Source organism: Crassostrea angulata, chromosome 6, assembly GCF_025612915.1.
Source record: "Crassostrea angulata isolate pt1a10 chromosome 6, ASM2561291v2, whole genome shotgun sequence".
NCBI classification, from domain to species: domain Eukaryota; kingdom Metazoa; phylum Mollusca; class Bivalvia; order Ostreida; family Ostreidae; genus Magallana; species Magallana angulata.
The window spans coordinates 11,578,710-11,601,911 of record NC_069116.1 but is presented as its reverse complement, the minus strand read 5'-3'; the positions used below and the strand labels follow the sequence as shown (position 1 = coordinate 11,601,911).

The 23,202-nt window shown below is 32.5% G+C and overlaps 2 protein-coding genes and 1 pseudogene across 2 annotated transcripts; 1 reads left to right on the top strand and 2 right to left on the bottom strand.

Moving 5' to 3' along the window:
* Window positions 1-667: 667 nt before the first annotated feature.
* LOC128187858 (uncharacterized) lies at window positions 668-4,332 on the top strand. The gene is made up of 4 exons (XM_052858504.1): window positions 668-836; window positions 1,741-1,853; window positions 2,397-2,554; window positions 3,820-4,332. The coding sequence occupies exons 1-4, from the start codon at window positions 753-755 to the stop codon at window positions 4,023-4,025; spliced, it is 561 nt and encodes a 186-aa protein (XP_052714464.1). The 5' UTR covers window positions 668-752; the 3' UTR covers window positions 4,026-4,332.
* Window positions 4,255-13,307, bottom strand: LOC128186642 (uncharacterized; annotated as a pseudogene).
* Window positions 13,308-15,381: 2,074 nt separating this feature from the next.
* Window positions 15,382-21,551, bottom strand: LOC128189610 (zinc finger protein 675-like). The gene is made up of 5 exons (XM_052861274.1): window positions 21,439-21,551; window positions 20,912-21,006; window positions 20,601-20,724; window positions 18,332-18,525; window positions 15,382-18,168 (listed from the first exon to the last, which is right to left on the bottom strand). Exons 1-5 carry the CDS (start codon window positions 21,509-21,511, stop codon window positions 17,824-17,826), a joined length of 831 nt encoding a protein of 276 aa, XP_052717234.1. The 5' UTR covers window positions 21,512-21,551; the 3' UTR covers window positions 15,382-17,823.
* Between the last annotated feature and the right edge of the window lie 1,651 nt (window positions 21,552-23,202).

The window sequence follows — 23,202 nt, the reverse complement described above, 5'->3', positions numbered from 1 at the left end:
ATCTTTAGACTGTAATACATGTATTCTAAACAACGTCTCTATAGATTATTAAAATTTAAAACAATGCAAATTAAATAACGGTAACAATTCTTTAAAAAAAATCTATCTTCTGGCATATATTGCAGTTTCTATTTGGTAGGAGGTGTAATGCAGATTTTGTGAAATGTTAATATCATACCCCTCCCCCCCCCCCCCCCCCACACACACACACACAAACGAAGTGTCCATCCATCTGTCCATCCATCCATCTCTGTGCAATCTGTCCAGTCCATATCTTTATTATGGAGGAACGTTGGATGTTCTTACTTCACACAAAGATGAGGGTGTGTCATGATTTTTTACCTCAGGTCAATTGGGCAAGTTGAAGGTAATTTACTAAAAAATTAGGAATTCCTGTCTAGAATATATCTTGTGATGAAATATGATGAGAAACTAAAATTGACACAAAGATTGCTTGTGAACTGTAAATATGTCATGACCTTGAGCTTTGGTCATATGTGCAAGTTTCAGGTCACTATTAGAAAGACCATGCATCCATTACTATCTAATAAAGAAATATTTGAGTTACCAGGTATATGTTCTTAGCAGGGGGTATCATTTGTGAACTTGATCAGAGTACCTCTAATTTTAAATTGGATTTAATTAATCTTTTAGAACTTTAACTGTTGTTAAATTCATCAAAATTTTCCAATTCAGGAGTACCAAGATGCATTAGAATAGATGCTGGAACAGAAAATGGTCACATTGAAGACATGCAGAAGGCTTTTCGTTGGAATGATGATGATGCTATGGCTGGAGATAAAAGTGTGATCATTGGAAGTTCCACATCAAACCAGGTAAATATTCTGCCATTATAATAATATACAGTCATATATAGTGTACATGTATATTCTAAATTATTAAAAACCATAACCCCGGCATGGCCTGTACCATTAATGGGGCATCCCTACTTTTGGATTTCATTATTATTTATAGTAAAATCTTTAATCATTATTCTTTTCCAAGTTTCTTATCTTTGGTGTGTTTATTTTTTATCGGATAACAAGATTGATGCATTGTTCCTTTACTGCATCTTCTCTTTACATGAATTATTGTTATATGGATTGTCAAATCTTGGAATATTTGAGAATTGCTGATCAGCAAATGTAGCCAATGGGCCTCTTGTTAGCCATGCTCTGCTAGAAGCAGAGTCCCAGAGGCTGTAGGCAGGCAAATCGCCAATGTTAATACTGCATTTGTATGAATAGATAACTTCAAAAGCAAAAATCAAACAGTGTCACAGTAAAAGCTTCTGCTATACCAAATACCGGTAGTTAAACATGTAAAACAAAGAGCCATGCTTTGTCAAATGTATTGGTTTTATAGTCACTGTCAATGAATAAATTTAGCATTGAGGGAGTGTGATTTTTTAGTTGTCAATATTTTTATACATGTATACGTGTTCCAAAAACAAGGCTTATATGCATTTTTATTATTTTATTTTCATATTTTTATTAGAATTGTGCAGTTTTGAAAATTTGACTTCTTTTGTACATATATTGCATGTACTGGAAAAATTGTCACATTGCAACTCCGTTGACAATAGAATTTCCCTAAACATGTGTACCATTGCATTTTTTCATGGATATCTGGTACCTTTATTATTTGGGAATTTTATATTTACATGTATTGTCAGGAATATATATATTGTATTGTTCTATTGATAGTTATATTGTGCAGTAAACCTTTTTTTTAATATAGAGAATAGAGCGATGGTGGAGATCACTTCGTCAATTGGGTGTTGGATATTGGATAGACTTTTTCAAAGATTTAGAGATGCAGGGATATTTCACATGTGGAAACCCCATGCATATGTAAGTTAATTTAATTTTGGGATTTCCATTAATCTTCTAGAAAATATTCTACATGCAATATATTAGATTAGAATAAACTTTCCTCAAATGATTTTGTATAAGCTAGGCCTTTGAAATGACAACCAGGCTTTCTAAGATGTGAATTTTTGTTTGAAGAGCACTTGTGTATTCTACTCTTGACTTTTAAAACTCACAACACATCATATATATCAAAATTGTAATATATTTTGATCAATTAAATCTTTATCATCAACCCAAACATAGTCACAGCAAATGAAAGATTTAGCCACCAAAAATAGTTATAATTTTTTCCTGTGCCATATTAAGCTAGATTACTGTAGCTAGATTCCCAATTCAACGCGAGGAATTAATATCTTCATAAAATATGTTTAAAGAGATGATAGTTATGCTTATTTAAAGTTGGCTGTGTATTGCTATATAATCTATATACAGTAAAAAGAAAATAAATAAAACACCTGTTCCTTGCTTTTTTTAAAGAAAACATTATTTAGAAGTTGAAATTTATGTTTTTCTTTTATGCAGAGAATGTTTAAGATTTTGCTTTATGGCCATATTACAAAGGGATTCGGATCACATCAGAAAAGATTGGAATACTCACAATATCAGACATCAATCAAAAAATGTTGTAGAATGTCCCTCAGGAAAGCCAGATATCATGTTCTTCAATCCAGAGCTTTATGGTAAAACAATGTTATAAACCTATATATAGTTCAATGAAGCTGATCAAAAATAAATACATATTTTGTCCTAATTTTGGCTTGCAAAGGTTTGTTAGCCCTGTGAGTTTACACAGGGCCAACAATACCTGCATATATGTGTAGCTTGTTTATCTGATGGGGGTAAAGAAATAATTACTACTGGTGGAATCGATCCAGCGATCACATTTTACCACTAGGCCACACATATAACACTTTTACAACATGTTCTTTCAATATATGGTATGTGGCTTTATACATGGCTGTTTCAGAAAAGTCACTAGTTGAAATATGTGTCTATACTTAAAGCGACAGGGTCCGATTTTTTTGGCTATTACAGTATCAAATAATTTTTCATACTAGTAAACCAATTATCTCAGAAGGTTATAGACCTTTGCCTAATTACACAAGCAGAATCAGTCTCCTTTCAAAGTTGGAAATATTCAAAGTATATAAAAATAACCTCTTTAAGGTCATACAAAAAAAACAAACCAAATGCATCATGGGTAAGTTTAAAAAAGGGAACTGAACGAAATGTTCACAGGTCTATTTTTGATTTGCCAAAACATTATGACCTCTATTACAAGCGATGTAAAAGTCGTATAGTCATAATACAATCATCCCCACCTCAGACGTCAGGGGCAAATTTTATTGAGGCAAAATAACATGTACGATACCCTTTTAATATCATTTGTTTTCTTAACAAATTTTGTACATCATTTATTTTCATTGAAATATGGCTTAATTGACCAGGAAAACTACTGAAATTTCTATTATTATACACATACTTAGCATGACCATTGTTTAAAAGTATATACATCAATTGATATAAAACTGAATTAAGGAGCTTTAATTTTCAGTACAAAGACCAAATTAAATTAATGTAAATGTGTACTACATCTGTAAAATAAAGTTTTTATCAGGTTTCTTTGGTTTAAATTGGTTCAAATGACAGATGTTTTATTGCATACTATTTTCCTATTTACGGTATATCCTCAACACACCTTCAGATTTTATTGATGTGGTGTAGAATAACTTAGTCTTTCATGGAAAATCCCTAAGTGAGCTATATACCTCTCTTAATATGTATGGTACTGCATACCTGTTAAAATGTTACATATACAAACTATATAGATTAAAAAATTCTTTGCATTTCTCAAAGATTTGTGAACCATATGGTTCTCATGTTAATGATGGTTATCAGGGTTTTTTTAATGCTTAAAATGAACTTTGTTTAAACTTTATTGTAGATGCTGTTGATTACAAGTTTCCAGTAGAAATAGATGACATAGAAGCAATGAAAAATTTCTGTGAATTACCCAACAAGTTTGGATGTAGAGAGGATACCCTAGCTCATTTAATGGACCTTATGAGACAAGGAGGAAAATCAATACCTTGTGAAACAGAGGAAGCTGTTGAATTGTTTTTATGGATTCTTCAGCAATTACGTGCTTAAGTTGAAAACCACCAACTTATTTATGATATTACATTGTATAAATTGTGTATGCCATGATGAACATTAACTTTTGCGGGTGACTAGTGACACATATTTTTTCAATGTATACCTGTATGTACCCGGTATCTGTGATGTTCCTAAATATTTAAGAGAAAAGTAAACACTGGATCAGAAATGCAAGCATTAGCACTGCACTGTGATAAAAATGACAAATAACAGAAGACAAAAACTGAGTATATAATTTTCACATTTATTTTGCATATATAGTTCATAATGAAAAAATTAAAATCACCTGAATTTATCTGTTTCCATGTGTTACTGCGTCTTTTATGTATGATGTATGAAATGAATTTATGAAAACATGTACAGTATATAAATTTCTTTTAAATACTCCCAATTGCTCTATACTTTGACTAAAAAAATATTCTATTATTTTCATTCACAAGCAGATACCAAATTGTTTACAATCAACTATGAATATAACTTCAAAAAGATTTTGAACATGTCAAGCATGCATTATATCATATTGCATTTTATTCAGTATGAAGATTTAGCTTTAGTGTAAAAAAAGGAAAAGAAATATTTAATCAAGTGTTCTTTCACATAAAATTTAGTTTAAAAAAAAACTTTAGTTATAAAAGTTTCAATAGAACATATTTAAAAAGAAGAGGAAACCAAATTAACACAATAACAACAAATAAAACAATAATTCTAGTTTTAAAATCAAATAATTGTGTTGAATCATTATACTTTCAACAAAATCAATACAGTGCACTATATAAGGATATGATTGATAACTGAAAATCATTTTAACAGAAAATGTACTTGCATAGTTTCAAAAAATTCTTCAGTCATAATTTAATGAAAAATTGAATCTTAATTATATTTGCAAATACACGTATCTTATAACTGATTCCTTTATGAATTCAGTATGTGACATCTCTTAAGTTGAACATACAAAAATTAGGATGCAAACGCCGGGTAAGTTAACAACTACTCTTTCAGATTTTACAAATACAAATTTCTGTTTTTGAATTTGAAAATGTTGAGTTCGTTGTAAACAAAAACAAGAAGAAGAAATCTGCAAGTCTGTGCTTATTATGATGTCCCTGCTTCTAAAAAGAATGGTCACCATTAGCCTAAATAACATATGAAATAGACTTTGTACAAAAATGAAGCTAACCATACATCATGTCATGTTAAAACAAAGATCATGTTCAAAGTTCAGATATGTCAGAAAAGCAAACTAAACTTTGTAATGGACAGACACACAAGGTGAAAATGTATACCCCATTAGGAGTGAAAGTATCATTTACCTAATCAAAATGAAAATCAAACTTGCCTTTCCTAAAACCAAAAACAACAGTTACTGTAGAGCAGCTTTAAACTCTTATCTAAGAGATCAACTCAAAAACAGGGTCAACAAAAACAAGATATCTGTGAGTCAATAATCACTAGTGATAACCCCTGCTCTGATGTGAATATGCAAAATAAACAAAAATCGTCATTTAACGGAAGTTGACATCCGATTGGAACAATAATTATATCCCACAATATGATATTCCTAAACAAATACTGTGTTATAATTTCAAGCATCTGCAATAAATAGTTGCTGAGAAATCTTTGACGAAAAATTGTTTAAAAATTTAAGCTAAAATTAAATAAAATTGTCTTTTAACAGGAAGTTGATGTCCGATTGGTACAAAAATGTATCTTACCATATGGCATGCCTAAACAAATGGTGTCTTAAAATTTCAAGCACCTACAATTATTAGTTGCTGAGAAAAATGTGACAGAAATGTTTGTCACGGATGGACAGACAGACAAACAGACACACAAGGGTAAAACAGTATACCCCCAATTCTCCTTCGGAATGAGGGTATAAAAAGCTGCAGAGGGTTTGATAAAGGGTCCCAAGGCTTTAAGCTAGGTGAAACCCCCCTGTCCATGTGATGGCTTTAATCATGTCGCATCTGAACTGATCAGGGTCATTATAACCTCTCCACAACCTAATTACCAGGGTGCACGTATGAGCTATTGGTAGAAGGTATTGAGAGTTCTCATTGAAGGTGATTCGAAGTTTATGATCGAATCCCAATGGAGGCACTTCAGATGCTCCAGTCCAAAATGCTAATAGATCCTCCAAGGAAACTTCAAGAATGCCAGCTGAAAATATTTTAAAGGTGTTTTATATAATTTATATGTGTAATGTAATTTATTATACAAACTTTGCGGGGAAATACAAATGTACATTAAACTTTTTTTATAACATAAATCTACCTTCACAGTCGGAGCAAAAGGATTCGAAGCAATAAATTGCTTCATCTTCTTGTTGCCGATGATTGGAACCCACTGGGCTAAATTCTATTTTGTACATTTGTCTAAGCCCACTAAATGTCAGATGGTTAACTGGATTGGGGGTGAACAAAGTCTTGAATTCTTTAGCTGCCCTCAAAATTGCAGAGGTATGAAAGTTCCCAACTCTATTTAGACCATCGATAAACAGGGAAATTTCACTGTGTACCCTGAAAAAATTGCACACAATATTGAATATGGTATCAATAGATTTAAAATGGCATCAAATGTTTGTAGCTTTAGAGAGAGAAAGAGAGAGAGAAATATGTCGCTCTGATGTTAATAATTTCATGAAATTAATAGTTGCTGTGAAATCTTTGTGTCACATAAGCCTTATTAATGGAATATTTATTAAAATATATTGATATTTAATAAACTAATTCATAAATCATCACCATTTTCATCATCTATAAGACAGTGAATTAAAGATCGAACATTGGAATTTACATATCATTCATATTTATGGTGTTTTACATTCCTTGGTTGAGTTGGGATTGTGAAAGGTCAAAGGTGTTTGGGTCATGTGAGAGCTGTATGATGGGTTGTTATTTTGAAATAGTAGTGAATAGGTAGTTTTACAAGTTTTAGACTTAAATTAAGTGCGCATGCTTGGTGCCAAATTCCTGAACTAATTCACTTCACCCCCAGTCAGCCAAGAGAAAGGAAGATCTCCTTCTCCATATCATATCATAATAGTAATATAAAACAACTATCATTTTGGTAAGTTTGTTTGCCACAGTGTTAAAGTTATGTGATGAAATAATCAATTATTCAAAACATAAATTAATCATATTCAAACATCTAAAATTGTTATACCCCTGTAAAACAGTTACTATATAACTCTATACGAAAAAAAGTCCAGCATTTTGACTGTTGGACTGGAACTGTTGGATTGGTACTGTTAAAAAAGACTGTTGACCGGTGATGTCACATTCCGCGAAAACATGTTAATGATTAGAAGGGGTAAAACAAAACAGTTGTTGACTGTGTCTCGGGCAACAGTTGCATGATCTGTCGGACCGGCTCGCAAACTTTTCATATTCAGGGGTTCAATGTATTTTGTCAAAATCTATATACTGGTATATGTAAAAGGAGACAAATATAGCTCCGTCATATGGAGTTGGAGAAATTACATGATAATGATATATGGAGTGTGCAATTTTTAATTTACCTGAAATATATTTCATTTTTGAACAAGATTTTCAACAGTTCATCCTTTCTATCAATCTTCAGATTGTATGGTGCAAGGCCTTGATTTAGAAGCCAATCGCTGTTTTTGGATAATGCCTCATCAAATCATTTTTTTACGATAATTTAAAACATATTGAATCAACTGACTTGGAAATCAATAGGGTTGTCCTTTTACCATGCCAAAGAAGTGTACAAAGTTTAATAAATATTAATGAGAGGGTTTTCTTAGAATTTTGCTAAAAAGCTGACAATGGACACACATACATACATACAGACACACACACACATCAGCGATGCTATATCCTCCTCTCAACAAATTGCACGAGGGAATAATAAACTGTTTTGCATTAGCAAATATTTTACAAATAAGCATTAATTCATAATTTCAGACATTCCAAGACTGTGCAGGCTCAACTCTAAGGCAGATAATTATTCCATTTCTCTAATGTTCTTATTAATACTGGCCCGCTTTAACCAAAATTTTTAAATCAATCAACTCAATCTTCAACTCAAATACTTAAAAAAAAAGTACATGAATTTGAAATCAAAACTAGACTTGAAGCAGAGTTGGGACTTGTGGAAAGTTGGTGATGGTGGGGCCTGAAGATGAATGAATGGATATAAAATACATTTTGCAAAGTATTGGTTAAATAAATCTAACTAACATGTACCTGAAGAATTCTCTTTTTGGACCACCTAAATCATCTCCAATCTCTCCACTGAAACTAACATGAAAAGGCAAGAGGAAGTTGAAATTTGGCCTTGATACTGCTCTAAATGTACTCTGTAAAAGCTTTCCTCTGTGTACTACCACTGAAACTGGTGCCCCATCCTTTAAGTGACTTCTAGCTACCCACCATTTCAATATTCCTTCTAAAGATGGCTCTGGTCTACAAAATACATTCATATTACATTTCAAATGCATTATAAGTCTACAAAGGCAGAAATTAAAAAAATTATTTTGTCTAGCTCTTAAATACTGCTTTCTAACCCCCCCCCCCCAATAAAAAAATAAATAAATATTTACATGAGAAATTACTATATGTAACTTAAATATACGTACAGTTATGAAATATTTCAAATGAGTTACTGGTTTTCCTTTATTCAAATCTTGTAATAAATAATTGTAACCGTTCTGTAAGATATATTTTAAGTTTTTATTTTGAAAACTATTTCTGTTGTTCTTTCATTTCTATACTCAATAGAGAAATGATTATAGATCTCATTATCCACCCAACACTTTAAGGGCTGAGCATGACATTGGTCACTAAAGGGTATACAAAGTAATGATACTGCATGCATGTGATAAAATGTGGGATTTTGACATTCTGTAATATGTTTGAAATATATGTTCATGTCCATTTGAAATATATTTTCATGATAAACATGTATATATTAAAGATTTTAAATTAAACTTAATTATGCATTTAAATCAATTGTAAAATGCATTTATGACAACATCGTTGCACAAAATAAAAAAAAGAATAGGCTTATGGGCCAGAACAAAAGTTATTGTAAGCAAGCTCTTAATCCAAATTTTAAAATATGACTGAACTTTTTTCCATCAATCTCAAAGACTTCACTATGAATTCTACAAGAGAAACTTTAAGTAAATAAATTACTTACTCGGAACTTTCCAAACTCTCTCTTATAGCCATTTCAAGTTCATGATCGAATTCCGAAAGTCCAGGTTCATGAAGGATAATGATTGGTTCATGTTCTGTCTGGCAGTGAGTATTTGCAGCCGCATGATTTGAAGGAGGAGCATCAACATGAATGTCCGGCAAATCCAAAGCAGCTGATGTTGATGTTGAGGGTCTATCTTCTGAACTTAAGCCCTTAATGTACATAAAATTGACTTTAATTTTTCAAACTAGACAACATTGAGATCATGACCATCTCAAATGGCCCCCTTAAATATTATGGACAATTGGATGAAAAGAATTTCAGGGAGTTTTACTTTGACTTTTACCTATAACTTAAAAAAAATTTCCAGCTGATATAGAACTTCTAATTCAATCTCATTAACTCTTGCATACAGACATTTTCTCTCAGTCCGAGCAAGATTAAGCAAATGGAAAATAATATACAGTCTTGTTATCTACTATATGTCCTTCTCATTGATTTGGTTCAAGGTCACTGCACACCTTTAACCAAAAAGCTCCAACAACAGGTAAAGTATTAGCCAGCAGGGCTAAGTGGAGAGTATATATATGCTCTATTAAAAGAGGGATTTTTGTGTGATCGATATGACCTTGATACTTGACCTTTAAATATCATTCAAGGTCAATGCATATCATTGGATCAAAAGCACACATTGTGGATGAAGAATAGCCAGATTGGAGCAAAGGGAGAGGGGATATGCTCCAGAAAAGTTATCTCAGATGGACAGAAAGATGGATGGACAGACTGATTACTATAGGGTTTCCGCAAAGCAGTGCCCTAATGACTCAATTGAATAGGACTCAATCCATTTTTACAATACATGTAGCATATAAATAAATAAATAAAAAAATCTTTGATCCCTGATAAACACATAAATAGTTTGTTAGGATTATAAGTGAATTAAACTGTGAAATGACATACATTGCATGTATATTTGATACATTGCATGCATGTATTTGACAGTATTGCACTATGAAATTTGATTTCTGTTTGAATGTTTTTTTAACCTTCATAGCATACCAAAAGTTGAATTTGTAATGCTTCATTTAATTGTATTCACATTTTGTTCATAGATGTCAACATTAAGTGGGTTAATTTGACAGGAAAAAATATGATTGTGATCCACATATTTTGATCCCTTAAAATTAGTACAGTAAAAAAACAAAAACTGACTGTTGCATTTTTAGATCTATATTAAAAAGATTCACCATTTAATTTGCACTGAATGTGTTTCTCCCCCCCCCCCTTTTTTTGGGGGGGGGTGGGGGGTAATAGTTCTCAGGGTTTGAATGAAAAAGATTTTAAAGTTAAATCTTAAAATATTAAATAGCCCAATAGTTCTTTAAAAGTACAAGTAATTGGTAAAATTCTTCTCCTTTTTATATCTACCTCAATAATGTTCAGTCTCCTTCGTTTAAGTCGGGGGAATGTGACAGTTGGGGTTCCTGTATCTTCTTCATCGGATTCTAGAGCAGTTATCACCCCGCAGCTTGCTTCACCATTGGTTGGCCTTTTGAAACTTTTCTGTACAAAACAAGAACCCTGTAGATTAAATTGCTCACATCTGAACACAGTATAGCACACGTCCTTGTTTCTGTAATAGTTCATCATACAGTATGATAACAACAACACTGCATGTTAATTTTCATCTTAATGTTGGGTATAATTTACCATGGGCACAAGTGCCTGTGCTGTATTTTAGACCACAGATAATCAAAGACAGATATATACATATATATATATATATATGTGCACACACACACCCCCATACACGTGTCATACATATATACAGATTATTACATAGCAGTTTTAATATCGCATCATATATTACCCAAAGGTCACTGTACATTCACAGGAGACAAACTTCCAGGTTTACCGGTATATTGCACAAGTTAGAAAAGGGTATATTTTCTATAAGATATTTCATACCTATTTACTCCATGGCTATAAGGACAATAGAAAGTTTATTTTCCCTGAGACAGCAACTATTTCTCGAGGCGAAGCCGGGAGGAATAGTTGTTGTCGGAGGGGAACAATAAAAAACTTTTTGGGACTTTAAATGATTCAATCAGATGACCAAAAAGATCATTTTTTATTGTTTCATGAACTCAATTACCTCATATAGATTTTAAACTTTATTACAATGTATAATGTATATGAAATTTCTTCTTTTAATTATGTTGAAAAATTATGGCAAATTAATTTTGATTTGTCTGTAAACTGAAAAGTACATGTAATTGAAGCCTTAATTGATCTGTTCTATGGTGGAATTCCTGTCTATTAATTATGCTAATTTTTTTTTTTTACTGGCATGTACAATTAAATGTATTTAAATCAAATTGAGCCAGTTTTAAATTAGGTCCAACAACCTTATTCTTCCCTTCTTTAACTTTTAAAAATTCTTAAGACTCACCAACTCTGTGTGTAAGTAAATTCGCACAGGGGTTGATTTCATCTTTCTGAAGTAATTTCCAACTGTAAAAGACTCCCCATTCTCGTCTGTCTCTTGAATTGGAGAACCAGAAAAGGATGCCAGATGCACATCTAAGGCATCTAGTCTCAAATCCTGGGCCTCAGACATGCCATTTGGAAAAAAAATATCGGTGATTTCACTTATTAACTGATTCAAAGTCAAGTCTTTGTTAAAATCCACGATCTGTTGACCTCCCCCTTTGCTTGCAGAGATCAGTTTGTATACTCCTGCCCTTATTGAATGTTTCCAGCCAACATAAAGTCTTCGTGTTAACTTTGTTTTCTGATCCTTTTTCGGGCTTTTGGTTTTGCCAGTCTTCCTCTGCTTTTGGAGTTCAAGAAATGTCTTGATGCAACTCATTGGCGCATCACTCACTAAAACATGAAAATGATATTACTTCAAGTTTGCATAAATTGAAAGTATGATTTTAAAGTGATTCTCACCATATTTTTACTTCAGAAAAAATGGGTTTATTGACCATTATATTGTACACGAGTGGTTATAATTTAGGGTAAAAAATACTGACCGCGAATTTTATGTTACTAGTAAGACAAGGTAATTAATTACAGTGTCTTTTGCAGCAACTGAAGCATTTTCATAGCTCTCTGGCCTCAACAGAAAAGGTTTAATAGGGGGTGGGGCAGAGAGTAACAAACAATGTATTTATAATACTATTGGTAATATGTTAAAATAAAATTGTTCACCCTATCCTAAAATGTTTTCCTGGGAAAAGCCAAGACTTGATTTTCATTAGATGTTTACAATTCATTCTTAAGTAAATAAATGTATTTGTAACCTTTCTTGTGATTCCGACAAGCTTGCTTAATTTTCAATCTTATTCCGATAGAAACAATTCCAAGTTTAATGAAGTCTTCGTCTGTCATCTCCTCCACTTCATTGATGCCAATCTAAATTGTACAGTATCATGTATGTTTGATCATGCATTTCACAATGGACATAATTTTTAAGTACTATAAAATTACTTAATCAAAAACCATTTGTTAATGCATCAAAAGTAAACAATAATTAAAAAAAAAATTTAAAGTAGCATCAAATCTGATAACATTAGCCTAATCTGATTAAACTGTGTGTCAGTTGATGTTAAGTGATGTCATTTAATATACGGTAGTAGGCCAGTACTGCATCAATTAATGACACATTCAATCATATTGAAATTCAATTTAACAGAGAGCTTCCAATGTTTCTCCATAAGAAAGATATCAAATTAATATGTTTTTTTCCTTCTAATGACTTTGAACTTGCATAAATGACCTTAGGTCAAAATCATGTAGGAAATACCATAGAAAAATGGATCAAACACAATTGCAGACAGATGGACGAACAAGGTGATTCCTATATTATAGTATATACCCCCAATCTTTGTTTGCAGGGGGAGGGAGTTACTGATTGGTCCACTTACATGTTTAAAAATCAAGATTAGCTAATCCTCTAGAAGATCTTACAAAACTTACCATATTTTCCTCAAAAATCTTTGTGTAATGGCCCAATCCGATTTTTTTTAGGATGGTGCACAACTCATCAGTTTCAGTTTCTGCAATTAAATTATTTAAGTTTGTAAAGCTATTAATTTCAGCATATAATTACTTTTATATAAACATTTGCAGATAAATACATAGTCTTGTAAATGTTAAACAATAGTCTAAAGCTAAATGTATACTTGCTGTGGTTTCAGATGTTGATCACAGTTTTTTTGACATAACCCTTTTTTATAGGTGTGTGTACATGTATATATTATTGTATCGTTTACCTTAACAATTCCAAGGTGTGCATATTTTGTGACATTTTACATTGGTGTTGCTTTTTGTGTGTGTATTACAAGTATATATTCCATATATTCTGTCAAATTTTAAAACCAAATATTTCCCCAACACATCTAACTTTTATAGATTTTTCACTTACATGCCTCAGACTAATTTTTAAACACCCCCACCCAGCCAAGTAAGATGAAATGGTGTGGTCTAAAGGTGACTTGATCCCAATGTGAATTTCAAATACTTCACTTTCCAAGGTTGGTTAGAACATTTATAGGAAAATATTTGAGGCCATTTCCATGGACATGCAGTTATGCAGCTAATAATATATATATACACTATGGAGGAATATTTAAACTGTCGTGACATCACACGTGTACTCACATTGTAGATCTAGCTATTTCATATTTCACAAGAAAATCTATCTCTTTTACAGTGTGTGTCATTTTTTCGTTCATAATTTTATGTGTCGATAAAATGACGTAACAATGCACAAGAATTAAGAACTGGCCACTACCGACTCTCGCATTTTGTGTACCATTTACAACTATCGTTTATATGAATATTTACATCATATACTATTGTATATAATCTATGACTGTCTAGTGATCATTACCGTTACATACAACAATAGGCTAAAATGATTCTACATTTCGTTTCATGAAACAGTAAGTATATATCCATCAATAAAATATAGGCCTAACTGTACAAAATAATGCCTACCATCCATTTTAGCGCCGTTTACTCTTTAACGCATGCGTATTTTAACATCCGAGTGCGTTCGGAAAATTTCGGGCGAGTCCGTTACCTGCATCAAAGTTCTATGAAATCAACCGAGATTTGCTGAATGGAATAAAAAAAGGCGAAGGCGAAACTGCGAAGTTGCGACGGCGAGAGTGCGAAGTTGCGAAGGCGAAGGAGCGATACTACTATCGCTCCTTCGCCTTCGCACCTTCGCACTTTCGCCGTCGCATCTTCGCGCTTCGCCGTCGCATCTTCGCACTTTCGCCCTTTCGCCGTCGCACCTTCGCACTTTCGCCGTCGCATCTTCGCGCTTCGCCTTCGCAACTTCGCACTCTCGCATCTTCGACCTAAAGGCGAAAGTGCGAAGGTCGAAGTGGCCCCATCGGAACACCATATAAACATGCATTGGTTAATCTTTTTTGTGAAATATCATGATATTTCTTGTCCCATTGTCTGCACTGTTTCGGAGATTGCAACTTTTAAACCTTAGATATGCCTGACGTCATGACGTCAGGCAATTAAAAACGACGTGCAAATTAATTCAGAGTTGGGCAACTTCAATGCTCGACCGAACAAGTTAACTAATTAAAAATGAATTTAATGAGACACGAATTCTATATTTTAATTCTTTTGCCACTGTGACCACTGCAGTTTGTTTTTGTTGGGTTTTTTTTTTAAATTAATATGCAGTTTTATTTTTTGGTTGTTTGTTTTTGTGATTCACTGTCACTCTGTGGTGTAATTGAATTTACGGATTAGCGAAATACACAGATTTGATTTTTATGGATAAACCGAAGTATACCCCAAGTCTTAATTAATTACAACTGAGTTTTATTGCAATTAACTAAATAAAGAAAACTAGAAGCGGCCGGGTTATGTATTTTTGCAATGCCAGCAACATTCATACACAAATTATCCACAATAGAAAGCATTTCATTATTATATTACCCTCTGTGAATAAGGTAATAAAAATGTAGATGTAGACTTTGTTGGTTCATTGGAAACATTACAGTTGGAAATCCTACATATATAAAGTATTCTTCTCTACCATGCCTGCAACCATTATACCTTTCTGAACCAAAATAAAAAGAATTTTACTGTTTAATAACAAATTTCATTTTTTTTCCTTCATTTAAAGTAAAAAGTAACTAACTGATTAGCTTTCATTTTTAATTCTACTGAGTTTACAAAATATATACAGTGTACACATACATCTTCCTCTACAATATATGTACAAGGTAAACGATAGATCTGTAGGAATGAAGAGATGGTGGCGGTTACATTGGCCAGCAAAAACCAGACATATTTTATCAGTTTGCTCTCAGACAACCTTTTCAAAACTTGAATGTCACACATTTAATGTACAGTAAAACACAGTTATAGCCAAAACATTTATAATGAGTTTATGCTTATAGCAAAGCATATTGTATATTCCCTTATCATTAAGTTATGTTAGGTTTATAACAAATCAAAATTGATAATCCCCAGCATTTTGCTGTAAACATGTTTTTACTGTACAAAGCATTTTGAATAAAAATAAAGTCTGTAGATACAGTATAATCTTTATACACTGCCTTGCAAAGTTACAACTTTTTTTCTCAAAACCTCTACATGATCTTCATAAGAAGCAGTACTATATTGTATTTTCAGTAGTAAAATACTTTTATCAGTTTATAGTTAACAAATGTTTCAACTAAAAATCTGAAGATGTCAAAATTAAGTATTAAAAATATAACAACATAAAAAACAAAAATAAATCTAAATTCACACAAATAGGTTGATCTTTACTTGATCACTGATGCATCATAATTTTGATGTTCCCCTGTAATGTGATCAACATTTACACAAATACACAGAAAACACGCCTACAATTTATTCATCTAAGCCCCCTAACCTCTCAAAAAGCAAGAGGCCACAAGACCAAGACGCTCACAGATCAACAAATTTTTTTATACAGTAATAAAATAGCTTTACAACATATGAATATCTGAAAAAAATCAGGAGAGGAGAAGAGAGTTTGCTATTGTTCAAGGAAAATGTTATATATTTCATTGCTTCAATATCGATTAAACACATCTTATCCCAGTGTTCTTCAGAAAAATTTAAATTGGTAATTGAACAAGATAAAGTCTTAATGTTCTTCATAAGCAAAAAAATATTCTAAGAATATGTTCCATTTATTTCTTTGTTATTTCTTGTTATATTCTAACTTCCTTTTTTATCTGTTCCTGACCCCCCCCTACATTTTTAACAATTTTGAATCTACTACATTTATGTTCAAGTTTTGATATAAAAAGTTATAAGTCCTAATGAAGAGTTTTTTAGAAAACTTCACCCCCTTTCCTTATTATCTTCTCATAGTAGAGGATCTGTTCCTTCAAACTTGAAAGCTCTTCAATCAAGGGTGCCAAGTTTGGTTAAAATTAGTTATTTAGATTTGGAGGAAAAGTACAATTTTTTTTTAAAATGTACAAAAATAAGGATGAACAGATGGACAAAATGAGATTAGAAAGGCTTACTTCGGCACAGGTGAAACATACTGTGAAAACATAATGTGAAAACATGTTTTGAAACTTGAACTGATAGCAAATTATGTTATTCAAAGTCAAAGATAAACATAGCAGCTAAGGAGTACAGTAAGCATTTTTATGAAATAGACATCTCAGAATACTCTCGACATATGGATATATAACAAATAAATGTATGAATCAAAATATCTATAATACAACCAAACAGATACATTTTAGCTTTTTGATGACATTTTAAAAATGTATCAAATTTCTAAATATGACAACACACTCAAAGCACCAGTTGTCTAAAAATACATGTTTTTTAAGTTAATAAAAAGCCTGCTAGTATTCAAATATATATATTAGTGGCAATCAAAAGGAAAAGAGAATATAACATCAATGCTAAAACTATGCACACCATGGTTTTGTTAGAACAACAACAATAAAATCTAATCAAGTAAGCTTTCGGCTTCTTCATTTCTTATTTGGTTTGACACATATTACATTGTACATATATTCCAGCAAACTGATTCATTTATATTATACAAGCAGAAGTGTAAAAGAAAATAAATGCATAAAACTTGCAAACCTCAAACATAATGAAATCAGGTTTAAGAAAGTTTTTCTAAAAAAAAAAAATTACATAAAAAATCATAACAGCATATAATTTACATGTTCTGTATTTTTTTTTTTTAAAACATGCAGAACATAAGAAAAGATTGACCAAAATCTTATTTCTCAAAGATTGCAGATTGAATTCAAAACAGCAAACCATTACTTGTATGTATAATATGTCAATGATTTGATAATCAGTGAATCAGGGGTGGAGGGCAGGGTTCATATACAAGTCATACTCCACCAGTACTTGAATAGTTGTTCAGTATAAATGGCAAAATATGCAAGCAAGTCTAAAAAGCAGACAAACTGTCCAGTATGTGATACATACCTCCTAACAAATCAGATCTATAAAAGTATACAACATTATGAGCAGTTATAGTGCTGTCACTGTGAAGAATATGGTGGGTAATTAGGAAAAGGGGAGGGGTGAAAAGGGGGAATAGGTCATTGATTTCCAGGTAAGAAACTCCCTAGTGATGGAAGGCTGAATACACATCACTGGCCGGGAGATTTGGCAGTTGCAGGTTGGCTGATGTAACAATGTGGGATATGACCTTTTGTTGGGGTTCACTTTTCATGATCAGTGACAGGGGAGGCAAATCTTGTCTTGGCTCTTGATTTCTGGGAGGTGAGTTACTCCCCTTGAACATGGACATCATGATATGCTGGTCCTTTCTAGGCTGTTGAGTTGTGTAGTCCTGTGGGTACTCTTGCTGGGGTGTACTGGAGGTGACAACATTTAACTGGTTTGCCTGTGTTTGGTTTTTGGGGGCCTTCTTTACCTTTGTGGATCCGTACACATAAACAGTGTGAGCCTAAAGTCAGACATTGAGAGCAGTGAAAAATTTAAAACATGTTGGTGTTTTAAAATATGCATGAATACACAGATAAAATGCAATCAAAAAACAATTTTGTCAACACTTGTTTTTCATTAATTGAGAAAAAGTCTTTATATTATATAAAGTCAAAAACCGGTACCTTTTGTTTGTGACAGTTCACTCCCCTTTGGGTGTGAAACTCCTGGAAGCACTCATCACATTTATACGGCTTCTCACTTGGGTCATGTGGTTTTGTTCCATCTTTGTTGTGCATGCGCATGTGGTGCTGGAGGTTGGCCATTTGTGCGAAAGCTTTATCACACCCCTCCAACTTACAGGCATAGGGTTTCTCTCCTGAAATCATCAAATATACCAAGTTTAACCTGCTATAAAGTGGATTTGTCCCATTTTAATTTATTGAACAGCACCCTTTCAAAGCTTTGTACGTCCAAAGAACACGCCAGTACAGAAGTATCTTGACCATTATCAGTGATGGGTGAGTCAGTCGAACTTGAAGGGACAACAGTATGTTACTTACATTAAAACGTTTTGAAAAATTACGTATAAATTCATTCTGGAAATACACATATTAGTTTATCTATATATAGAAGAGATTCAAAGCTTGATCACGCAGATAATTGAAAGGAATTTTTTAAGTTAATTACTCGTTATAAATTGAGAAAAAAAATAACAAGAGAAAAGCTGTCAATGTGACAGCAAACCGGGTTTTCTTTTATGTGAACTGTATCCATAATCCTATCAACACGTATCCAGTGAAATGGAGTACCCTATATGCAACATTTTGCCAAAAAATGACTAAGTTCAAAAGCTGGTATTTTTTTCATAAATTATCAGAAATCAAATTCCTAGCAATATGCACACCTCTGATATATGAACAATTGATCTGCAAAAGAACAACTTCCTATCTTAAAAACTGTAGGAGGAGTTATCCGTACAATGAGGGTACCCTATATGCAATATTTTGCCAAGAAATGACTAAGTTCAAAAGCTGGTATTTTTTTCATAAATTATCAGAAATCAAAATCCTAGCAATATGCACACCTCTGATATATGTACAATTGATCTGCAAAAGAACAACTTCCTATCTTGAAAACTGTAGGAGGAGTTATCCGTACAATGAGGGTACCCTATATGCAAAATTTTGCCAAAAAATGACTAAGTTCAAAACCTGGTATTTTTTCGATAAATTATCGGAAATCAAAATCCTTGCAATATGCACACGTCTGATATATGTACAATTGATCTGCAAAAGAACAACTTCCTATCTTGAAAACTGTAGGAGGAGTTATCCGTACAATGAGGGTACCCTATATGCAAAATTTTGCCAAAAAATGACTAAGTTCAAAACCTGGTATTTTTTCGATAAATTATCGGAAATCAAAATCCTTGCAATATGCACACCTCTGATATATGTACAATTGATCTGCAAAAGAACAACTTCCTATCTTGAAAACTGTAGGAGGAGTTATCCGTACAATGAGGGTACCCTTTTGGCAGCCGCCCGCCCGCCCGCCATTTTCACCATTTTAATAACCGGATTTTTCCGTTAGAAAACCCGGTTAAAAACAATTTTTTTTCTAAACTCAGAAAATTTTCAAATGAAAATAACAGTATTCTTTTGTCAATATTTTTTTATCATGTTCCACTCATTTCCTGGTACATGTACATTTTTAAGCAGCTAAAATTGATCTCTTTTGATTTTGTAGATCAATTTTTTGGTTTTGAATAGAAGAACTTAAGCAAATTTGTACTTGTCATGAGATCAATTTGTGGTTCTTCTAATCAGTTATTTATTGAATTAGATGTTTGTATTCATCAAAAATTTAATCATATCAGTAATCCTCACGAAGCATTTGTTTCAATAATAATTAAATTTAATTGTTGATTTCCACAGGACAATAACTAAAATGAAACAGGTAACATTTAATTTGCCCAAGATGAGATGGAGCTCAATTATGTGTAAGCATCACAAGAAAAAAGAAAAGCTAATACGCTGGCAAATGGATATTTAGATAACATACTTAATAATTTAATTTCAAATCTAATGTATCTAGTGCATATTATCATAATTCTTTAAAACTAATAAATTTACCGGTAAGTTAAAGGGTATGTGACTTAAATATTTGATTTGAAAAGGAGATACTGTTTCAGATTAATCAACAAGTACTCGACTACGCTCGACCAAAGGCTCCAATTAATCGACTAAGCCAACCGAGTAAAATTGACATCCCTAATATATATTAATTTTATATATTTTTATAATTATATTATCATTATTATTTGGCCATTACAATATGCTCCCGTCATTGAAAAAAAAATTAATAACAGAAATAATGGACATATTGGAAGATGATCTTGAGACATAAATTTCATCTTTAGTTGGACACAAGCTCAGCGGACGGACGTACCAGTGTGCATCCTGACATGCTGCTGTAGATGACTCAGCTGTTTGAAGGTCTTGTCACAGTAACTACACTTGTGTTTACGGACGTTACTGTGTACCAGCATATGCTGACCCAGCTGGGAACTGTTCTGTCAAACCAAGCAATCAACAAATCATGTCTTTTTTCTTCACATTTTTAGTGGAAATTATTGTTCATTTGAAATGTTCACAGAATTGCAAAATTTTATCCTAATTTTCCACTATTAAACATTTATTTAACTTATTCTTACGAGAAAAAACAACATCTACTTTAAAGAGAATTGTTAATACATGTACCTTAAACATCTTGTCACAATCTTTACACACAGGAAGCCCATATTTTTCTGTAGAGAGGCGCCTTTGTTTGCTGGGTGAGGCTTCTTCCACACTCACTAAACCAATGATCAAAATGAACATTAATATGTATCATTAAGGAATAAGTTTAATAACCACACAATAGTACCTAGGGTGACCAAATTAAGATTGAGTCAGCAACAAAAATTAGAATCAATGTGTAATGAATTGATAACATTGCGATTTCGATGATATTTAGCATCTTGCAACCAGAATTAAATAAAAGTATCAGGTATCACATAAATACATCATTCTAGCATTGATAGCATTAGAAGTTGTCACCCGGAAAAATAATTGGTAAAAGTGGTTAAGCCGAGATGAACAATGGTTTTAGAGGGGTACAACTTCATTGTTACCCTTGCAAGCAAGCAATATATATTTTTACCCCTTGTTTTTTTCTCTGTTTAACTGTTCATTCCATGACATTATTAATGTTGGTGGTCTATTAATGGTTATTGTAAACAACTTGCCTTCTTTGGAGAGCATCGATGTAATATTGGTCTGTGTGTGCATCTGACTACTGTGTACCTCTGTGGAGGACATGATGTCATCCGCTCACGCATCTAAGTCAACAATCTCACAGCTTTCTAAACAGAAACAACAGTTATTAAGACTCATTATCCCTTTGTACTCCAATATAATATTGCTTTGGTGATCATTATAATGATTTTCTGAAAGAAGGCATTCTTGAAGAGCACAAAATTTAGCAACATGTGATGTTGAGATTTATCTCTCTTTTTAAATGGTCGGGATACCTTGATTACTTATCACAGTAGTTTTCAATGTAAGACAATGATGGATCAGGAGGTGGGGGGGGGGGTTGTTGAGGGAGAAAGAGAACTTGTCCAGAACATATAGACCCAGACATATCTCCCCCTAAATGATCTTCGCCTTGATTACCTTCTACAGTACATTTAGTACAGTAACATTTCGACATTTATAGTAAATAATAAAATATATCAATCAGGTCCAAGCAATATCTTGATTTACCTATGAAAAAGCTATATTAATATAACTTAATAAAGCTATTCAAAATAGCTTGATAAAACTATCAAAATGTAGTTTTTCACAAAAATGTTAATTTTCAGAAATACACAAAAAATTGCAAGTTACATGTAATAACAACTCATATTCATACCATGGACCACAGGGGCCAAGCATGTTTTAACATTAATTTCAATGTAACCATTTATGGTTACATTGAAATTAATGTTAAAGCGGGCTTGGCCCCTGTGCCATGGACCATTCAAAAAGCAACCCTAATTAAAATCAGTTTTAAAACTGTTGCTTTTGTACATTTTTAAGCAAAAAAAAATATTTCCATGGTTTGGGTCCACCGCCTTGTGTGCACTGTGGCATGTATAAGTATGATTTCTTTACTTTGTGCTAAATTATTGTCGATCAATTATCTTGTTTACCATAAAGGGCCTCCTTTATATTTCATTTCAAGAAGTAACTGTGTGGTCACGAATCAATTTTCCCAAAACTTTTAGAACTTTAGTAAGTGCAAAGTCTCTGAAAGAGACACAAATTGATGAGTATAATCTTTAATATATTATATGCATTGTTTACAGAACAGTTCAAAGTAATTAAGTTGAAAACTATCACTTCACTCATAAACGTGCGATATTGGTAACATGCTGAAAAAAATGCACATTTAAGAAAAATGTATGACAGAATAGCTAAAACAAGCTATTTTTACGAGCTATTTTATACTATACTGGCGTGCGACCAGTTCTTGCCAAGTACCATTTCTCGCCAGTACATTGTGATGTCATTTTTCGTATATAAAATTTTATGTGTTGATAAAATGACTTCACAATGTACTAGCGAGAAATGGTACTTGGCGAGAACTGGTCGCAAGCCAGTATAGCCTTTTCAAGCTATATAGCTCTATCAAGAGATTGTGCTGGACCTACCTGTTAACAGGTTGGGACCAATCTCCCATATGGGATATAATAGCCCGTTTGGGATATAATAGCCCAAATGGGATATAAATTTAAAGTGCAAAAAATAAAAAATTTTGATATAAATCTGCATTAATGTGAATCAAATGCATCAACTTTTGGTAAAGAGGTTTTTTTATATGTCTATAGTTTGTAAGATTGATCCCCAAGAAGTTTTGGATATACTGAGGGATCAATCTCAGTAATAGTACAGCTACAGAAAAAGTTGTTTACCAAAAGTTGTTATATTTCATCTACTCTAATGCGGATTTATATAAAAAATTTCAA